Here is a 22,203-nt window from a genome sequence, read left to right on the forward strand (position 1 = left end):
AGAAGAAATCTAATGGCCCACACTCATATTAATGCAAGCTCAAATTTATCACTAGAAATGGGAGTACTGCTAACCCAACAGGAATTGCTTTCCTGAAAGAGAAAATAAGCTCTGAACTCCAGAGTATGGTGATAACATCCTTTGTAATAACACAGCCTCAGTCTTTTCCACCTTTCCCTGGCTGCTTTCCCTCCTTATGCCCTTCCCTAGGTGGGTATGTGCAGAGGAAGACTAGGGTGCTGCAAGAATCAGAGGCCTTCAGGTATGTGGCTCTGGATTCCACCCACGCTTGATACATCTCAGAGAAAACTGGACAGGGCTGAGAGCAGTCCTCCGGTCTCAACCAAGAAGGGTTGATTATGCTCTTCTTTTAATTGCCTTTTAGTTATCACCATGTCTTTCAGGTACTCTGCGCTGAAATGAAGGATGGCTCAAATGAATATTTCCCACAATCAGGTTTTCAGCTCTGCAAGACTGAGTAATTTTCCAGTTAGGGCAACAGGAGGAAGAGAGATAATTTTACTAAAGCCTGAGTCCAGGAAGGGCAAATGGATTTAAAAACTAAGACGTAATTTTCATGCAAAATATTTGCATAAAGAAACTATCGAATGGCATAAAAGTACAGAGAGTTGACTTTGAAAGGAAAAGTTTTATTTACAGCTGCACATTGGCTCAGCATGTGGTTATTCATAATGAAGAAAAGCTTCTATAAATACAAAGAATGGGAATGAGAACTCAGCTAATGTTTAACAGATACTAGAGATTTCATACAGGAGAGAAACCCTATGAGGGTTTATTCAGTTTGGGAGAATCTACAGTGATCTCTTGAACAGTGCAAGAGCTCATTTGATGGAAACATGGCTTCCGGTCCTCGCTGAGCCCTTCATCAACATGAACCAATGCACACTTTGTAGAAAGCCTATGAATGTGGGCAAGAATTCAGCCACACAGCTAATCTCTATACACATAAGAGAACTTGTGTAGAAGAGAAGGAACTTGATGCTTGTAAATCAGTAAGGGAGAACCTTCAACCCAGACCACACATTCATGTGCACAAGAAAATTCATTCTTGAAAGAGACCCTAAAACTGCAATGAATACAGGAACATTTAGCAAGAAACAGCCTCCGGATGATCAATTGGAATTAAATAAATATGAGAAGTTACATACATGTGTGCCAACATTCTAGATGTAAGAAATGAAGGAAGGTCTCCGGCCGCCACTTGTACATTAGTCAGCACTCAAGTTCTCACCCTGGAGAGCTGTCTGTGCCCAGACCGGTGGGGAAGTGCCTGCAGCCGGGGCCCACACCAGGCTGTTTCTTGGGGGAGAACACTCCGTAAATCCTTCTTCAGCACACAGCAGAGCAAATAAATCCCACTTTGGCCAATTGACATATTTTAACACATTTTTATTTAGGAGGTGAGATTATGAATTGTACTTAGAAATACTTAAAGCAGAAGTTGGTGACAAGTGATGATCCATGAGATGAATCCAATTCAGAAGATTACTAATTAAGAATACTTACTAAGTCAAAGGTTATTGTTCAAAAGTCTCTTAAAAGCATCCAGCCTTCTCTTGAGTACATGAGCCAGGTTCCCTTTAATAGCCCACCACTGTTGATGAGCTAGTATCTATTTTTTATGCAGCCACTATAGCATCATTACAAAGTCTTTGAGGCTTTCAGAACATGTCTTTGAATGTTAACCAGAAAATGTGGAAAGCAAGATAGTGTATCATTTAGTTCATTGATGTGAAAATACACCATATATGTTCATAGAAAGGACAAATGGCAATATGCAGAAACACATAATTTGTAAGTGAATTAAAAACAACATGTTTGGGGGGGTGGTGGAGGGGAAATGCAGACAACTGTACTTGAACACCAATAAAATAGTTTTAAAAAAATTAAAAAGCAACAAGGTGTTTGTCAGTATCATTCATGGGGCTAATAAAATGAAAAAAAAAAAAGAAAACATGAATGCCTGTCAGAAGAGAAATGATTGCATATGTTACGATACCATCTCACCATGAAATACTACGCAATCATCAGAAGTGATTTAAAGCTATGTAAATTGATACCCATGAGGTATTACTGAATTAGCAAAGTAAGCTGAAGAGAGAACTAGGTATCATATGACCTTATTTGTGTAAAGCAATTAGGAAAGAAAAGCAAGCCATATGTGTACCATAGTTTTTGATATTATATCCTTATAGAAGGACAGAATAAATACTAAAAGACACTTACCATCTTAGGAACATGAATAGGAATATAGAACAAATAAAAAAGACCACATACATATAGGGGAAATTCTAAATATATTATGATCACATTTATTTAAAATAATATATATGGCTCAGCCAGGGATAGTTGAGCCAGAACAATCAACCTAGAGTTATATCACTATAAAATTACTGAACCTCAGAAAATTATTTGTGAAAACGGGGCAAAAAAAATTGAGTAACTAATGGAAGTAAAATCAGACAAGCCTTCAAGTGACTAAAAGACAAAAGTATATTCTTTTCTTAAGAAAAAAGGTATGACTCAAGAATTCTATTACCTTCCCAAAACAAACAAACAAAAGGATATATATGTATTTAACTATGTATGCTTTTGTACTTAAAATATTATATTGCTTAGAGAGGCCATGTTTTTAAGGCAGATTGATTACATACTATTCAGATTATTACCTTTTCTCAGGATCACTTACCTAGCCAACTGCAGCAATAAGATGACACTGAACTCTGAGGTTTTTGGAGGGTTCTTATTTGATACCTGTGCTCCCAGCATAGAAAAAATTTCTGCCCAGGCAAGTGTATACGCTGTGGACTATGTGATAGTCCACAAAGAGCAAAATCGCGGTAAAGGGCTCACCAGCCCATTGCAGCCCGGTGTAATGCTTACCATTGTATTTTTCCTCCTTTTCTGTAGATGAGGATGGACTTGGCATAAGTATTATTGGAATGGGTGTTGGAGCAGATGCTGGACTTGAAAAGCTGGGAATATTTGTCAAGACAGTAACAGAAGGTGGTGCTGCTCAGCGGGATGGCAGGTAAGCCAACTACTGTTACTGATAACTAAAGTCCAGGGGACTGTCCAGGGATTTCTCTCAGTGGTAGCTTTTTTCTTTTGATATTTTAGTACAGAATTTTAGAGTATTTCTCATAGGCAGAAAATGTTGAATCACTTGAATTGCTTTCCACTTTGTAGGCAGACTCCCTGATGAAAATGGGTGGATAGATCTATTTTCTATGTCTAACTTTGTATCTCTCCACTTATCTATTTATCTAGTAGGAAGTGGAAAGAAGGATGGGTGTATATATTAATTTAGAACATATGCTGTGGAGATCAGCATATAGTTTTACATCAGAATATCAAAACAATTATCAATAGTTCTGGCACTTTTGAGAAACAGCAGACAAAATAAGAACTCAGTTCTGTGATGATGGTAATCAGTGGGGGGAGGTCAGTGTTTGCCAAAATGTGTTCTGTCTGAAAACACAGATTCCTGAGTGCCACGTAAACCTGTGGAATTAAACTCATTAGGAGCGGGGGCTGGCAGTCTTTTCTTAAACATCCACCTTGGGTAATGCGGGTACACACCCGAGTGTCAGAGGGTCATTTTTTCGTGTCTCAGCCTTCATCACCTCAAGCAACAAGTACCTCTAGGTTTTGATTAAACCTCACACTAGGCTACAGATGCGTCACGTGGGGGCTGAAGCAGAAGGCTGGCAATAAAAATAAAAGTAGACCCAAAGCTATGAGTGCCAAATTCCAAGAAATATCATTTTACTTTTCTTGGAATGCAAATACCTGGCTTTGACTTTTTTCAAGGCTTAAGTGTATATCACTTAACATCTTCTTAAGAAATAATAAAGCATGTTGAAAATCATTTGTGAATCTCTACTGAGACCCACAGTAACATTAATTCCTTTGAGATACTAAAAACACATGTAGATATATGCAGATAATTCCCATTGGGAACTAAATTGATTTCTTTGCACAGGAGACCACACCTTCGGTATCATCTCTTTCCACGAGGTTAGGGACCACAGTCAGTCAGCAGCGTTAATTGACTTGCCATAGCACCTGGGCAGAGAAGGTTGGATGTCAGTCTTTTGAATGAATATTCAGCTGACTGAATCACACTTAAGTCAAAGAAAGTGGGTTATTAGTATCTTGTATTTAAAAGTAATTCATTAACAGTCTTCTTCCATTCAGAATAGTTAAAAAAAAAAACACCTCTTTGCCACATCAATGAATTATATAATAGTCATAGGAAATATTTTTCATTATTAATTTAGAACCTTTTTTTCAAGTGAGCTAAATGTGTTTGTAACATTATTTCTCTTTAAGTTTCATAAACATTTAAAAGTCATTCTAAAGTAACAGGAAATCATTCTTATTATTAGTATTCAAACAACACTGAATTATTATGAGGAGAACAAAGCCAACACAGAAGAGGAGGGTAGAGTCTGGAAAACTAATGGTAAACAGAGCCAGAGTGCAGATCAAACCGATCATGAAAGAGGGCCCTTGACTGTGTCTGACAACAATGGAGGAAGTCTTCCCAGAGGCCAAATCGTTGAGCTTTGATTTACTGGTGAAGATTTAAAAAGAAAAGAGGGACTTCACCAAGATGGAGGCATAGGTGGAAGCACTGCGCCTTCTCGCACAACCAAGTTTAAAAACAACAAGGTTTTAGCAACAAAAACACAGCCAAAGCACAGAAAATTGAACTATACAGAAGTCTGACAACAACGAACCCTTCAGCCAAACTGGTAAGAGGGGCAGAGCCAGCAGCAGAGCAGGGTCGGGCAGGAAAGATCCACCAGACCAACCTGGGCACGCGACCCAGGTGTGCCAGCAGCCGTGGGCGGATCCCAGGTGTGGAGTAGTGGGTGGACCCACTGAGGGCTGACTGTGGTCACATATTCGCACACAGATAAACCGGTGAAGGAGCGAGCAGTGAGACAGACCATGCAGGACCCAGTGGTGGGAAGCGGCGGAGGGGACCACTACTGCCCCCCTTTGAGCCCACCCCCACATACAGCGTCACAAACCAGAGACCTGGGTGGCCCCACCCTGGTGAACACCTCCTCATACGTAACAGGCGCGAACAAATCAAAACATGGCTCAAGAACAACTCAGAGCCCCAGAGCCAATAAATCTAAGCAAAGAAGAAATAGCCAAACTTTCAGATGCACAGTTCAAAACACCGGTGATCAGGATGCTCACAGAACTGGTTGATTTTAGTCACAAATTAGAGGAACATATGAAGGCTAAACTAATTGAAATGAAGGGAAATGCACAGGAAACCAATAGTGATGGAAAGGAAACTGGGACTCAAATCAAAGGAGTGGACCAGAAGGAGGAAAAAAATGACCAAACAGAAAAGGATGAAGAAACAAGGATTCAAAAAAATGAGGAAAGTTTTAGGAACCTCCAGGACATCTTTAAACGTTCCAACATCCGAATTATAGGGGTACCAGAAGGGGGAAAAGAACAGCCACCAGTGGAAAACTTATTTGAACAAATAATAAAGGAGAATTTCCCCAATCTGGCAAAGGAAATAGACTTCCAGAAAATCCAGGAAGCTCACAGAGTCCCAAAGAAGTTGGACCCAAGAAGGAACACACCGAGGCACATCATCATTACATTAACCAAGGTTAAAATGAAGGAGAGAATTCTAGAAGCAGCAAGAGGTAAGGGGACAGTCACCTACAAAGGAGCTCCCATCAGACTGTCAGCAGATTTCTCAAAACAGACCTTACAGGCAAGAAGGGGCTGGACAGAAGTATTCCAAGTCATGAAATCCAAAGACCTACATCCAAGATTGCTCTATCCAGCAAAGCTGTCATTTAGAATGGAAGGACAGATAAAGTGCTTCTCAGATAAGATCAAATTCAAGAAGTTCATCATCACCAAGCCCTTATTATATGAAATGTTAAAGGGACTTACCTAAGAAAAAGAAGATAAAAAAGATGAACAGTGAAAGGACAGCAAACTCACAGTTATTAAGAACCACACCTAAAAGAAAAGCAAACTAACAGGACAGCTAGATCAGGAGCAGAACCATAGAAAAGAAGATCACATGGAGGGTTAGCAACAGGGGAGTAGGAGAAGGAGAAGGGGGGAGAAGGTACAGAAAATAAGTAGCACAGATGGTAGATAGAAAATAGGGGGGAGGGCAAGAGTAGTATGGGAAATATAGAATCTAAAGAACTTGAGACACATGGTCATAAACTAAAGGGGGGCAATGGTGGGGGAGGGGGTGTGCAGGGTGGAGGGGAATGAAGGGGGGAATAGAACAACTGTAATGGCATAATCAATAAAATATATTTAAATAAATAAAAAGAAAAAGAAAAGAAAAAAAAACCAATACTAAATTATTATGAACAATCCCTCTTAAATAAATGGACCACAAAGCCAAACCAAAATACAAACTGATTAAAAGCAAAAAGGTAGAAAAGTTTGCATTTGGCCCTCATCTAGTTCCTTTTTGTTCTAAACTCATATCCATTTTTCATCCCTCACTTTAGAAATTGGGTTTGTTTTCTATTAGCCTATTTATTGATTTGTTCTCCTGCATAGTTTTTGTATTTTCACCCGTGTGTGCATGTCCTCAGTCCTTTTCAGTGAATGTTTCCCTGTGCAGTCATCCTGTTGTTGTAATAGACGCTTACTGAGTGCCTTGGTGACTGCATTAAGAAAGGCGGCTTGATGTAATGAGAGGAGCAGAATCTTTGGGGCTGTGCGCCCATGAGTCTTAATTCCGTTCTCTCTACTCACAGCTATGGGATATTGAACAGATGCCTTAATTTTCATGTTACTTACATTGTTATAAGTATTAAATAAGCTTATGTGAATAAGAAACCTTTTATAGTGCAGTTTGTTAAACTGTTCTTCAATGAAGTAAAAATAAACTTGAAAGTTACTAAGAAAATAAATAGTTATAGGAAGTCTTATGAAAAACTAGAGAAAAATATATAAAATATGTCTAATATGTTACAATTTTGGAGGTCAGAGGAATTTTAGAGATCTTTCAGTCTACCTTTTATTTTATATGCATATGGAAATTTAGGATATAATATGAAAATAAGTGGTGTCATCATTAAACCTGTGGCAGTGTTCATGTTTTTATATTATTTCTGTGTTCATTTGCACAGTATTTAAATGTTTACTATTTAAAAGATATCAGTATAAAAAATTACAAAAATTACAAAAGTTAGTTGCTTCCTCCAGTCAGTAATTTAAAAAATTATGCTGTATGTGCTTATTGATATAGAAAAATATTATATTAAGGTCCATAATTTACAAAGCATTATGGTTAGTATGTTGTCATTCTGGTGTGGATAGGTTTTCTATTTATGGACCTTTCCCAACCTACCTTTCTCTCTCTTTCTCTTTCAACTAAGAATTAATACAAACCAATGTGTTGAATGACGCCAGTCTGATTTTCTTTGGGGGGGAGGGGGAGATTTCAGCTAGTATGGAATATTTTATATTTTATAAAAAATAAGTAATCCTTGTGTACATTTTTAAAACTAGAACTAAAAACTATAAAGTTATTACCGTGGGGCCTCAGAAAAGTTACTTTTTAGAACTCAGTTGTAGACAAAATTTAAGTGCTGAATTAGATGTTCTGTACAGTTCCTTTTAGCTTTAAAAGGATAAGAGTCTGTATTATACCTTTTTAGCTTGCTTTAGTTTCGTAATAACTTTTTGTTACTTGTGAAAACTATTTCAATTTAATTTCAGATTTGGTGACACTATTTTCAGGGGTTAAAAAACAGACCTATATAGAAAAACCTTTTCTCCTGCCTCCCCACCAACCCAAGAAACCTTTTCCACTGGGATTGCTTTCACGCCTTACAAACATCTCCAGCTATTGCTACATTTTAAGTACTTTGAGCTACTTGCCATGAATTTTTACCTCCTAAGTCATCCAGTGCAGTTACCAAGTTTGAGTCCTTCATCTTTGAGAGTATGTCTTACTTTCTAAGTCTTCTTTTGTCGAGCTTTTCAGGTGTGAGTTCCCTTTCGTGAGATGCTAGAAACATAGAGGGTGCTTGGTAAATTTTTGTTGAATGAGCGATACTTGGGCTTCAGTCACTTCCAAAACATTTACTTGGGCCTAACATTTTCTTTTTATTTTCCTTCTCTTTTCTCCTTCCTCCCTTCTTCCCTCCTCCTTCTTGTTTCCTCTTTTTGTGCAACCCTGCCTCTTACAGGTAACTTGTAAACTTAGCTGAGTGACAAGATAACTATTTCCACCTTCTGTTTTAGTTCTAATTTGATAGTAAAATAATATTAAATGTATTAATATTATGAAACATTACAACATTAGAAACATTAGAAATATTACAGCATTTTGCTGCCATAAATTTTATGATTGTGCACACAGGACACTTTAGCACACTAATTAATTCTCCAGTCCTTTTTAATGCCTCTATAAAACAAGGTGACTTTTATGATAATATCATTGAAAATCCTGATAGAATAAATTACGTGGATGATAACTGACAAAGATAGTAACAACTGCGCTACAGAGGCCGGTTACACCTACACGGGGGACCCGCTTTGTTTCTGTCTCCTGTGCTTGCTGCTCAGCCTTTTGTAGGTCATTAGTTTGCATCATTCTTTTCAGGTTTGGGTGGAAAAGAGCAAATGGGAAATGAAGGTGCTGTGTAAATTTATCCTCACTCAACTGTTGGTTTTCAAATACTCTGAGCTGTTTTTTGGGTGACATCTTTTGCGTAACACCAGCATATGAAACGGGTGAAGAGCCCCGTTCTCGTGCTCGCCCTGCAGCACACGCCCCTCCTGCGGGACCCATCTGCGCTCCAGAGGCGCCCTCAGGCCTGGGGCAGCCCTGCGTGGAAACCGCCGCCTCCATTCCATGGCTCCTCTCTGTGTACACACTCTTGTGCCACTCTTCTAATCAGACACTGTGTTTGTTCAGCCCTCGGTATATTCATACACACTTAGAACTTCACTGTCTAGCATTTTGGGAAGACTCCATTGACCAAAGTTCATGAATGTTGTTCCAGCTGCCCTCCCTTTCATTGGTTGTTGGTTGCTTTGTTTACGTAAGCCCCGTGAGGTAGATTTTTTGTTTTTGTTTTTGTTTCTCTTTGTCCAATACATCATGTTGATAATAACTGCTCAAAACATTATACAAAGCCTAAAATAATCCAGTTTATGTAGTTTTGTTAGCCCCCCTCCCCCCCACATTGGTACTGGCTAGCAGATTCGGAGGTGAAGGGTGTCGGGGACTCCAGCCTGTGGCCGAAGTGGGACAGGTGTTTGTAGCACCTGGGACTACTGCGGAGATGGCCAGCACCCGACGCCTTCACAGATTAGCCAGGTGCATTCCCACGAGTTCCATTCCAGGAGGCAGTGCTTCCCGGGGAAAGCAGGCCATTTTCTCTGCTATACTGGAAAGTATTTGGAAAATCCAGATTATATGCATTCTTCATCCTCTGGGTTGGTCTGATGCAGAGAGCTATCCATTTAATTTTCACTGCCAGGTTTACCCTCGTCCTTTCTGTGTTTCTAATTATGAGCCAAGATTTGAGACTTTCTGTTCTGTAAGGTTGCATCTAAAAGTTATCCTCTCTCAGGAAAAGAAATTCAAGCAAATAAAGATCACTTCCTCAGACTTTCCTCAACATAACTTACACACTCAAGTCTTGGTCCTCAGTGTGTTCGTTCGTATTCTAGAACTGGCGGACACTTTGCTTTAGTGCTAAACTACTACCCGTTTTCTGGAAAAACAAAAGTTCATTTTATTAGCTTATCTTTTTTAAAAATTTATTTAATTATGGTTCAAGTACAGTTTTCTGTCTTTTACTCCCATCCCAGCCCACACCCCCGTGCTCCCCACCTCCCTCCCATTCCCCCCAGATTAGTTTATCTTCACAGTTATTTTTTCCTGTCACTATTGCTTTTAGCATAGTCTCAGTTATGCATATAAATTGAACTTGTGGCCTACTTAATTAACTTCTATTTAACAACTGGCAGACAGGAATTTAATAATAATTGCTTATCACACAGAATCAACTTAGGAGACTAGCACATATCATTTTCATAACCACACACACTATTTTTACTTCTAGTTTTTTAAGAATTTTTTTAATCCTCACCTGAGGATATGTTTATTGACCTAGAGAGGGAGGGAAGGAGGAAGGGAGAGAGGGAGGGAGAGAAACATTGATGTGAGAAACATCAGTTGGTTGTCTCCTGTAAGTGCCCCAGCTGGGGATTGAACCTGCAACCTAAGTATGTTCCCTGACTAGGAATCAAACCTGTGACCTGGTGTATGGGAAGACACTCCAACCAATTGAGCCACCCAGCCGGGGCCATTATTTTTACTTCTTAAAGTGCAAGGATGAACACATTTTTACAAAAAATATAATGCAAAGTTACAGTAACTTTGTAACATTTTAACATAACCAGAGTTGTATATATAGTCATATGCCGCTTAACTACTGAGATATATTCTGAGAAATGCATCATTAGGTGATTCTGTCATTGTGTGAACATCCTGAAGTGCACTTGAACACCCGTGGGTGGCGTAGCCTGCGACACTTAGGCTGTATGGTACAGCCTACTGTTCCTAGGCTAAAAGCCCATGTAGCATGTGATTGTACTGACTACTGTAGGCAGTTGTAACACAATGGTATCTGTGTATCCGAAACATAAAAAAAAGTACAGTAAAAATCCCACATAAAAGATTAAAAATGGTGTGCCATATAAATAGGGCACTTACCATGAATGGAGCTTGCAGGTCTGGAAGTTGCTCTGGGTGAGTCCCTTACTAGAAATCAACAATAATAATAGACTGAAAAGCTCAAGAAGATTAGGTTTAAGAAAAACTTATGGGATGTCTTAAAAAGTAGGTGCACACATTTCAAAGCAATAAGTGTGAAGAAAATTAAGAGTAGAAATTAAACACAGAATTCTACCATGTTTAAGTATAGAGCTGCACTTTGATTCTGTCCCTTATACTTTATTGTCTTTGTTATTAGACTGGGGGAGGAGAGGAGAAAGGTCTGTGTAGTTGAGCGCTGAAGACAGTTGGAATGGGCCACATACTCGTGGATATTGACCTAAAACATAGATGATAACATAGTTGTAAAAAATATAACAGGAAAAAAGCAAGCTGAAAATAATTTACAAAAAAAATAAAGAAATACAGTTGTTTAGTAAACACCTTAAAAGGTTCAAAGACAAGAAATTAAAATTTACTTAGCAAATTGTTAAAATATTTTACAACAGAATATTCAGTTTTAATGAAGGTGCCATAGACTACTTTTCAACACTACTGGGGGCTTACAAATTGAACAACCTTTCTATGCACTTCGACTAGGTAATTTCACTTCTAAGACATAATTCAAAGAAATAATTAGAAATATTCACAATGATTTTCATATAAAAATGCTAACTTGATCAACACCTTGAATCAACATACTGGTATAACAATATGTGAGTGGTTTATATATATATAAAACTACAGCATAACATATATTCAATGTCTGTTATGGAAAATTATTTGATGATGTAATATATTAGTTAAGAATAGTCTCTGGACTCAGATATCCCAGGTTTGCAGCCAGGCTCTGCCACTGATTTGACATGACTACATCAGAGGAGCCAAAAGCTTCCTTGTATGTAAAACAGAACTACTAATAATATACATAATCAGGGATGTTAGCAGGATTCAATAAGATAAAGATACAATAAACATTTAAAACATAGAATAAGGTCTAAAAATAAATAGTAAAGAGCATAACACATTGCCTGACATATCTAAGCACTCAACAAATATTTCTTGATGAATAAAAGTATAAAACCCCACAGAATCATATATTCAAATAATGCTACTTTTGTTAAGTAAGAAAAAAATTCACCAGCATAATCCTTACAGTAGTCAACTCTAGGTGGTTAGATTACATGAGGTTTTTGTTTTCTTTTTTATGTATTTCCACAATTTCCAAATTTTCAACCTTGAACATGACTTACATTTGTAACTTTAATATATTCTCCCAAGTCAGCACATGCTAATTTGACACTTGATGATAGTGACTGTGGAAATGCTTTAAAAGGTTTTCCTTTAGACTGAATGAAGCATTACAACTGTAATGCAATACAACTTCTTCTTTATTAGAGACACATATGTGCAGAACCATAAAATAACTGGACCAAATGTTTTGGATTCAGGATCTATGATCTCTAAGCCAAAGCCAAAAAAGACATTTTATCAAAAAAAAAATGTAATGGACAGGGGGAATTAGTACACATGATTTTGAGCTTCTGTTTTTCAACAGAAATTTTACAGTGCTTATCATATACAATATTAAAAGCTGTGTTTTATGACTAAGGTTTTGGAGAAAACTAAGTATCTTGAAAACCATGTATTAAGCTGTGTATTTTAAACCAAAATTATTACTCTTATTTGTCCAAAGACTCACTTTTATTATGTGAACTTGGGCTCTTATAAAAGATATTTCTGAGCTTCTAGCAGAGTTTTTAGAAGGATTTTTTTCTTAAGTGTGTAGCATATTTAAAGTTTTCATTAGCTACTAAAATATAAGATTCATTAAAGTGCTTAGTATTCTCCATGAACTGATTAGATTATCACTTCATCATTAGATACCTTCTAAGTGAGGAACATAACTTCATATGCAGATGGTGAAACAATGGCTTCTGCCGACTACAGCCACTACAGAGTTTGGAGCTTCATTTCTGCGGCCCCAGAAACAGGTTAAATGACCAAAGAACCACAAAACCTCACTGGTCAAGATTTCAAAGGGCTATTTTCCTTTCTAGTGCCCAGGAAATTTTTTAATGGAATACTTTGAGCTCACAAATAGACAAAGAAATTAAAGGATAATAAGGCTCCATTTTTTATCATCTCTCACATAATAGGTAATGATAATGGAGCTCTATAATCCCAATAGAGTTCTCGAATGGTGAGATTGTAAAATTACATTCCCGCTCATTGCTGCTCACAGGGGGGAACTATTTATCATTGTTGTTATCTAGTACAAACTAGATTCAGAACTAAACTGGCCAAGAACCAGTAAAAAAAAAATCAAAAGTACTAAATTAGAACAAGAATCGTGATAGCCAAGATAAAATTCTGTTGCTGCTTAAGAATCACTCTGGAGACCAACCGAAGATGTGGCTGGTCTTAAACAATCCATGAAGCACATTTCTGTGGTCGTACGGCTGGAATGGCCTTGTGAATCTACTCTGGAATCTTGGTGGAGTCTTCAAATTATTATAGGCTAATAATCAAAGAGTTAAAATAAGGATGACATTCATAAATGTAAAATGAACATGTACCAGACTTTATTCAACTCACTAATTAAGAGAATCAGTGAAATGTTAAGTGTAGTTTAAAGAACATTTTAGGAGTAGCATTTAAAGGCAAGTCAATAAAGTAATATTAGAATAACGGCAAGTTTGATGCAAAACTGATTAATATTCTTCAGAGAAATAAAGTATGGCCTATGAGATTATCTTTTCTAATAGAAGAAAAGTGTCTGAATTTTTTTCAGGACAAAGATCTACAAATTAACATGCAGCTTCAATCTATGCAGGACTTTTAATCAAGTTTAAGTAGTGCATCAATTAAAATACATTTCCCAAAGTATCCTTGAGTGGGCCTATTAAATAATGTACCTACATGGCATTGAAAAGAAGGGTGCCCTCCTTTGATTTATATTTCTAAACTTTAAATAATCTTGCTAAACACATGGCACAACACGATATAGACACTTGTCCAGGGTAATTACCATAGTACTCAATTTTCATCTATGGAAAGAGTCAATATGATAAAGGTATCAGTTTTCCATAAACTAATCTTAAAAATCAGTGTAATTTATTAAAACACCAACAAGTATTTTTATAAAACTTGGCATGTAAATCCAAACTAATTATGAAGAGAAGCTCAAAAATAGCTCAAAATTTTTTGAAGGCCATGATAGGTGAAGGAAGTTGCCCTATGAAATGTCAAAACTAATTATGAAACAACGTGGTATGCAGAGATGGACAGCCAGACAGGTAGAAACTGATAAACAACCCAAAGCATGTTGAAGACCATCACAAATCAGCAGAGTAGGATGTGGACTCTTTGTTAAATGTTGTTAAGCCAATTGTTTATACACTTGGAAAGAATAAAAATATATTGCTAATATATTAAAATAAAGAATTTCTAGGTGGATTACTACTTAAATGTAGAAAAACAAAATGTTGAAAATATTTTCTTTCTCTTGAAGAAAATATAGAATAATTTTATAATCTTGAGGTAGGAAAAGATTTCTTTTCTTTTTAAAAAAATTATTGTTGTTCAGTTACAGTTGTCCTGCCTTTTTCCCCATTGTTCACCCCAACCCTGTTCCCCCAATCCCACAGTCAATGTCCCCCCACTGTCCGTGCCCCTGAGCTCTCTATTCATGTTCCTTTGCCCCTTCCCCTTTCCCCTTCTTTCCCTCCTTGTTCCCCTCCCCTTACCCCTCTCATCACTGTCAGTTTGTTCTTAATTTCAATGCTTCTGGTTATGTTTTGCTTACTCATTTGTTTTGTCTACTAGGTTCCACTTACAGGTGAGATCATATGGTATTTGTCTTTCACTGCCTGGCTTATTACACTTAATATAGTGCTTTCCAGATCCATCAATGCTGTTGCAAAGGGTAGAAGCTCCTTCTTTCTTTCTGCTGTGTAGTATTCCATTGTGTAAATGTACCATAGTTTTTTCATCCACCTATTTACTGATGGACACTTAAGCTGTTTCTAGCACTTGGCTATTGTAAATAGTGCTGCTATGGACACTGGGTTGCATAGGTCCTTTCAAATTGACGATTCAAGGTTCTTAGAGTATAGTCCCAGCAGTGGGATCACTGAATTGAAAGGCAGTTCCATCTTTAGTTTTTTAGTTTTTTTCTATGGTCGCTGCACCAGTCTGCATTCCCCATAGTGCACTAGGGTTCCCCCTTTTCCCCAGCCTTGTCAGCACTTCTTGTTGGTTGACTTATTAATGATGGCCAGTCTGACTGGTGTGAAGAGGTATCCACTGCGGTTTTGATTTGCATCTCTTTGATGTTGAGATGGCTAGTGATGTTGATCATTGTCTCATGTGTCTATAGGCCCTCTCTATGTCCTCCTTGGAGAAGTGTCTATTCAGGTTTTTTGCCCATTTTTTAATTGGATTGCTTGTCTTCCTGGTGTGAAGATCCGTGAGTTCTTTATATATTTTAGAGACCAGACCCTTGTCTGAGGTATCATTGGCAAATATGTTTTCCCATATGGTTGGTTCCCTTTCCATTTTGTTGATGTTTCTTTAGCCATGCAGAGGTTTTTAGTTTAATGTAGTCCCATTTGTTTATTCTTTCCTTTATATCCCTTGCCCTAGGGCAGGGGTGTCAAACTCATTTTCACCAGGGGCCACATCAACCTTGTAGTGGCCTTCAAAGGGCTGAATGTAATTTCAACTCCTTAACCGTTGAGGAGTAGTTACATTTATATGGTCCTAAAATTTTGTTGGCCCTTTGAAGGCAACCTCAAGGCTGATATGGCCCCCGGTGAAAATGAGTTTGACACCCCTGCCCAAGGGGATGTATTGGTGACAATATTGCTACATGGGATATCTGAAATTTTCCTGCCTGTGTTTCCCCCTAGGATTTTTATGGTGTCACAACTTATAGATAAGTTTTTTATCCATCCTGAGTTTATTTTTGTGTATGGTGTAAGTTGGTAGTCAAGTGTCATTTTTTTACATGTACTTGTCCGGATCTTCCAACACCATTTATTGAAGAGGCTATTTTTACTCCATTTTATGTTCCTGTTTGCTTTGTCAAATATTAACTGACTATGTTGACATGGTTTTATTTCTGGGCTTTCTAATCTATTTCATTGTTCTATGTGTCTGGTCTTATGTCAGTACCAGACTGTTTTGATAACAGTGGCCTGGTAATATAGTTTGATTTCAGTTATGGTGATGCCTCCTCCTTTGTTCTTCTTTCTCAGATACAAAGACTACCTGATATAAAGCTAAAATTATAATTAAGATTCTATATATTTTTAGATTGTTTCCCTCAAAACCACTGTTTTCCAAAGAAATGTGAAAAGACAAGTTACAGACAGGGGTAAAACTATTTCAGATGATGTGAAAACATATTATATAAACCAGTTAAAAAAAAGACAACCCAACATCAACAAAAATGGGTAAGAGACATGATTTAACAGTGTGCAAAAGTGGACAGTTGACTCTTAAATATAGGAAAAGACATTCCGCCACACAGGTAGTTAGGGAAATGCAATGGAAGTCACAGTATGGTGTGTTTTGACACTGACAAGATCTGCAGTAAGTAAAGGGTCTGACTGTACCAAGCATTGGTGAGGGGGTGGAGAGTCAGCAACTGGAACTAAAATTTGTCCGTTTGTTCAAGTTGAAATTCCCTCTGATCTTTGACTCAGGAATCTTATTTCTAGGTATATAACCTGGAGAAACTCACACACGTGTGTAAAGAGACATGTATGAAATTGGTTATTATAATAGTATTCATAATAGCTAGAACGTAATATAATTGTCCCTTTGCAAAAAATGAGTAAATGCATTTTTGTATGTTTATCAAAATAATACTATATGGTTATTAAGATGAACTAGCTAAAATTGTATTTGTAATCATGGATAAATCTTACATATAACATTGAGTGAAGGAAACTCAATTGTACAAAAAGAGATTTACTATGAAGTTTGAAAACTGGAAATGTACATGTTATGCCTATTCATGCATACTTGATATTTCTATTTCAAAACATCAATAGAAAGGCTAACCATCAAAATAAGCATGATGGCTACCTCTGTGTTAGGAGTGAATGGAAGAGAATTAGAGGCAAATAATAAAGGGAATTCAGCTTTTCTGTAATAAATTAATAATCTAATAATATTTGTGTGTTTATTGTCTAATTCCTTCTTCATTTTTCCATGACTAAAATATTTCATTTTGAGGAATATAAAAAAGAGATGTATAAAACATGTATGTAACTTTAGAAGCTTTATACACTGAATAACACTCATATCATATATTGCTTGTAAACATAAATATATACATACACATATGCATCTTTATGTGTGTGTATATGTGTGTATATATATTATATGTACATAAGAAATTTATATATGTGAAGGATTCCCTGAAATTCTTATAGAATTTCCTTGGAGAGTATGAAGCCCAAACAGTATTTCAGCTATAACTATAACATTCTAAGTGATTTTTAAGGACAAAAGAAAATGTAGAAATGTTATACATTAACAGCAATCCTTTGTGATAGCAATATGGATGTTAGGTTAACTGAATCTCTTCATTTAGTATTGCTTATTTCTATTCTTCAAAACAATCTTTTAAAAACAGTGAGCATTTGACTGAGGTCTGGAGCTGATATTTAAAAGACAAATTTTGTATCAGTAAGAGTGTCTTAAAAATCAAGTATTTTGTCAACTCCTTTATTGCAGATGGTAATGTATTATCAGAAAAATTAACTGTGGGTAATTTTTCTCTATTCCGGTAGAATACAAGTCAATGACCAGATTGTAGAAGTGGACGGAATCAGCTTGGTGGGTGTTACACAAAATTTTGCAGCAACAGTTCTCAGAAACACCAAGGGCAATGTCAGGTAAGCATGTGGCCTCAGGTGTGTATAATTTGGTTACTTGATATTTTGTTAAATTTAAATTTTTAGAATTATACCTATATGTGTATTTAATGATAATGAGAATTTTATCTAAATGCTGAAATAGTTGCCATTAAAATTTTTTCTTTATTGCAATTAGTTCATTTGAATGTAATTTAAAGCTAAAAATTATAGTATTCTAGAAAGATGGGAAGATATGGAGTGTACTGTGTGAATCAGTATGGTTATTGCCTTGACTGGTATGGCTCAGTTGGTTGGGCATTGTCTGGCAAAGTGAATGGTCCCCAGTTTGATTCCTGGTCAGGGCACATGCCTGGATTGCATATTTGGTTCCAGGTTGGGGCACATAGTAGAGGCAACTGATTGATGTTTCTCTCTCACATCAACGATTCTCTCCCTCTTTTTCTCCCTCCTTTACCTAGTCTCTAAAGCTAAATAAATAAAATCTTTAAAAATATATGGCTAATTATTGAGCTACATTAGTGTGCCTTATTGCTAATATAATAATAATTGCTAGGAAGATAGAATGTCTGGTTACATATTCAATAAATGTCACTTTTGGCCTCAAATCCTTTTAATAAAACCAGGCACACTGTAGATTGAAATTGAAATGATTATGCATATACACGATAATCGATGTTCTTTAGACAAGCAGGCTGAATGATTTGAGTTTAATAAATGCATTTTTAAAATCTTTTTATTGCCTTAAAGAAACAGGCAAGACTAATAATCTTTGGTAAGCTATAACTTTTCCAACTTCAATAGAATAGAGGGTATATTTTTCTGGATCTTTAAATTTACATCCAATCCTGGGGTTCTGCAAACTGTAGCTTGGAAAACAAATGAGCCAACTAAGGTCAAAATTTAAAATTTGTTTTACTTAGACATAGGGTGCTTTTTTAAAAATATAATATTGCTATGTCATACCTTTCCAAAAATCCTACAAAGGGATACATAAGAGTACATTATTTAGTATGTGTAATTATGAAAGTGTCCGAGTGTTATCATCAAAATGAACTTGCCAATGGTCCTGGCCTGGTGCAGTCATGTAAGTGTAGTTACCATTCTTCAAGTGTAATTTGTGAATTGTTTTGTGCCTTTTTCTGCCTTTTTTTTTCCCCCACTGAAAAATACTGTTTAGAACCTACTTATCTTGAGGAACATAATTCAAATTCTTTTCCCTCCAAGATGCACTTGTTAACTTCACTGTCCCCTAGTTATCTCTTCTTCCTGGTACACTAACCAGTCATTTTACTTCTTTGACCTTGAAGTTACAGAACATTCTACTTTCATCTCTTAAAGTTATACCTCTTATTTTCCAATTCCAAGATTTGCAAAAATCTTGATATCAAAATGGGACCTTTAGCCTCCTTTGTGCTCCCAAATTATTTAACCCTGGGTCTTAATTGACTAAAATTATGTAAAGTAGGATCTCAGTTAAATGTAAGGAAAAAGTCTTTTTACAATTTTAGCTTATTAAAAACAACATTTGAATTTCTGGAATGTATTTTATACGGTAGTCCTTCATAAAGTGTTCATACAAAAACGGGATTCAAAAACCAAACCCACAGTTTTAATCAACTGTTTAAAATGAGGATTTATAATATATATGGTTCTATATTTCTTATTCATTGGTAACTTTGCTACCACATTCAGTGGTTACTAACATTTATTTTTTTAAATGATATTTAAGAATTATTAAATTTAGTTTGTATTCTTCTAACTACTAAGCACAGATCTAGCAGGAATTTGTTGGAATTCATGGCTTTAAAGAGCCAGGAAAGGGAAACATAAGCTAGTAGTGATGAGAAAATTGAAACTGAGATTTGGATAATGATTAATTTTTAAGTATTGGAGATCAAGATTCTTATTTATTTACTGAAAATGTATATGAGATTGGTGCCGGCATTTGGATATGAATCAGATTCACACAGTGAAGTCATATGAATTCACCCACACTTAAAATCATTTTTTGTCTGACCTCTTAGTCTGCTTTATTAAACTTGGAATTGCTCTACCTGAGTTTATGAACTAATAGTACTAATGAAGATACCATTAATTGCCATTTTAACACACTAGGAACATCATCATACAATATTTTAATGTGATAACTTCCAAGGGTATGTGTCTTTTTCAACCCTACATCATTTATATGAGTTAAAGCCTTTGAGCCACTTTGAAGAAGTGGTTCAGCACAAACCACTTCTAGGTTCCTGGGTATAGAAAGTTGAAGCCTGGCTCAGAGCATTATTAAAGATTATTATTTCATCTATTTTACTGATACCACTTAAACTATGTACTGATAATGAGTACCGCACTCATATCACATTAATTACTTGAAGTGATTGATTAGATAAAGGACTCACAGGGCTCCGTTTATACTTAGAAATGAGGCAACACAGCAACAGTGGGAGAAAGTTAAGGATTGAAGGGGATAGTCATGGAGGACTCAGACATAGACTTCTTCATCACCCCTCCACCGGGTTTTCCAGAACGTGTTCTTCTCCAGATGTTAAAGCACATGACATGTTCATGAAGCACCTTGGTATTGAGAAGCCCGAAGTCTGTGAAGTAGGACTGTGTCAGAGTGAGTTGGCCATGTAGGTTCATTCTTACTACCCAACAGCTCAATCACTGAAAACCCCCAGACTCCACCAAATCCAGGTACAGGTAATAAATCCAGTTATTATTACCAAGCAGTTCTGGTAGGCAGATATAGATATGTCTTGCCTTGAAACAACTCATGAACCCATGTTTGCAAAACACTGTTTATCCCTGGTTAGTACATTTCATGGCTATGACCAAGGGTCAGTACTATGCTCTAGGAAACTCTGGAGATAAGCATTTGGTCAGTCCAGAATGATTCTAGATTAACTTATGCTACACCACACATATTGCCTAGCATTTACTTTAGACTCCTTTGGCTTTTGACTTTAGATTCATATTATTTAGTATGTCCTCTTTTTTTAATCACAGTCAATTACATTTTATTATTTTTTTTCTGGTACTCTTTTTAAAAAATATATATTTCAAAGCTACCTGGTGAAACCTAAAAAGGAAATAAAATAGTTATTTAAAAACCTGTAATCTTTTTGATGGTTGATAAAATGTAACTTGCTGAATGTAATATAGTTAAAAAGTTAGAATAGCCCCGGCTATATTGACATAATGTTTGAATTTCAATGTATATAATTTTCTATACGCATAGAATAATGGAGAAAAATCACATGTTCATTTATATGTTCATTTCAGTAGATGTGATTTTTTTAAAAACTCAGGCCCTGTGGCTTGGTTGGGTGTCATCCCCCAAAGTGAAAGGTTACCAGTTGGATACCTGGTCATGGCTAATGCCTGGGTTGCACATTCAGTCTCCACGTGGGGTGCATCTGAGAGGCATCTGGTCGATGTTCTCTCTCACATCAATGTTTCTCTTGCTCTTCCTCCCTTTCCCTATCTCAAAAACATAATTAATTAATTAACAATTTTTAAAAAACTCTCAGGAGACTTGAAATATAAGGGAAAACCCTCAATGTGATAATTAGCATCCAAGTAACACCTACAGCTAATATACTTAATGAAAGACCAAATGTTTTCTCCTTGGTACAAGGACAGTGTGACTATGTTCACTTTCACAACTTCCATTCATCATTGTACTGGAGGTCAGGCTAGTTCTGAAGCAAGAATAAGAAATGGAAAACACATAGATCGAAATGGAAGAAGTAAAACTTTATTCACGGACAACATGGCCATCTATGTAGACAATTCTAAGGAATCTATAGGAGTTGCTACTATAATTGATAAATGAGTCAAACAAGGTTACAGGAGAATAGGGTGTGTATAGAAATCCATTCTATTTCTACACACGAGCAACAACAAAGAATTGAAAATTCAAATTTAATAGCATCCATGATAACATCAAAAACATGAAATACTTAAGGATAATCTGACAATATATTGAATATTTCAGCAAAATTCTTCTAAGAATAAACACAACTTAAATGAGTGAAGAAATAGACCATGCTTATGGATCAGAAAACTCAATATTGCTAAGATTTTAATTCCCCCCTGCCCCCACCAAATCTACAGATTAAGCACAATCTCAGTGAAACTCGGGTATGTGTGCGTGTGTGTGGAAATTAACTTTTCTTTAGAAAAGAAAAAAGTTGGGGATTTCCCTACCTGAAAGCTACACTGATTACAGCAGTCTGGTTTGGGCACAAGGATATAAATACTTAGATTAATGGAGCAGAAGAGGGAGTTCCAAAATAGACCTGCACAGACATAAACAATTGATTTTTGACTAATGCACCAAGACAAATCAATGGGGGAAATTACAGTCACTTCATAAATCGGTGGAACAGCTGGGTAACTACATCTTTAAAAAATCCCAAACTTGATCTTCCTTCCACAGCTCTTACAAAAATTAACTCAATTGGTCATAAATTTAAGAACAACAGCTGAAACTATAAAATTTCTAGAAAACAGGCAAAAAATCTCAAT

General features: G+C 36.4%; 1 protein-coding gene across 1 annotated transcript in view; it reads left to right on the forward strand.

The window, feature by feature from the left end:
* Positions 1–22,203, forward strand: part of PPP1R9A (protein phosphatase 1 regulatory subunit 9A) — a 271,034-nt gene that overhangs the window by 150,908 nt on the left and 97,923 nt on the right. Inside the window, 2 exon segments of the mRNA XM_053655080.1 lie at positions 2,932–3,052; positions 17,581–17,685. Of these exon segments, the coding sequence (XP_053511055.1) occupies positions 2,932–3,052; positions 17,581–17,685 (226 nt within the window).

The sequence above is a fragment of the Artibeus jamaicensis genome, unplaced genomic scaffold (genome assembly GCF_021234435.1).
Source record: "Artibeus jamaicensis isolate MK-2021 breed Jamaican fruit bat unplaced genomic scaffold, CSHL_Jam_final contig_923, whole genome shotgun sequence".
Lineage (NCBI taxonomy): Eukaryota > Metazoa > Chordata > Mammalia > Chiroptera > Phyllostomidae > Artibeus > Artibeus jamaicensis.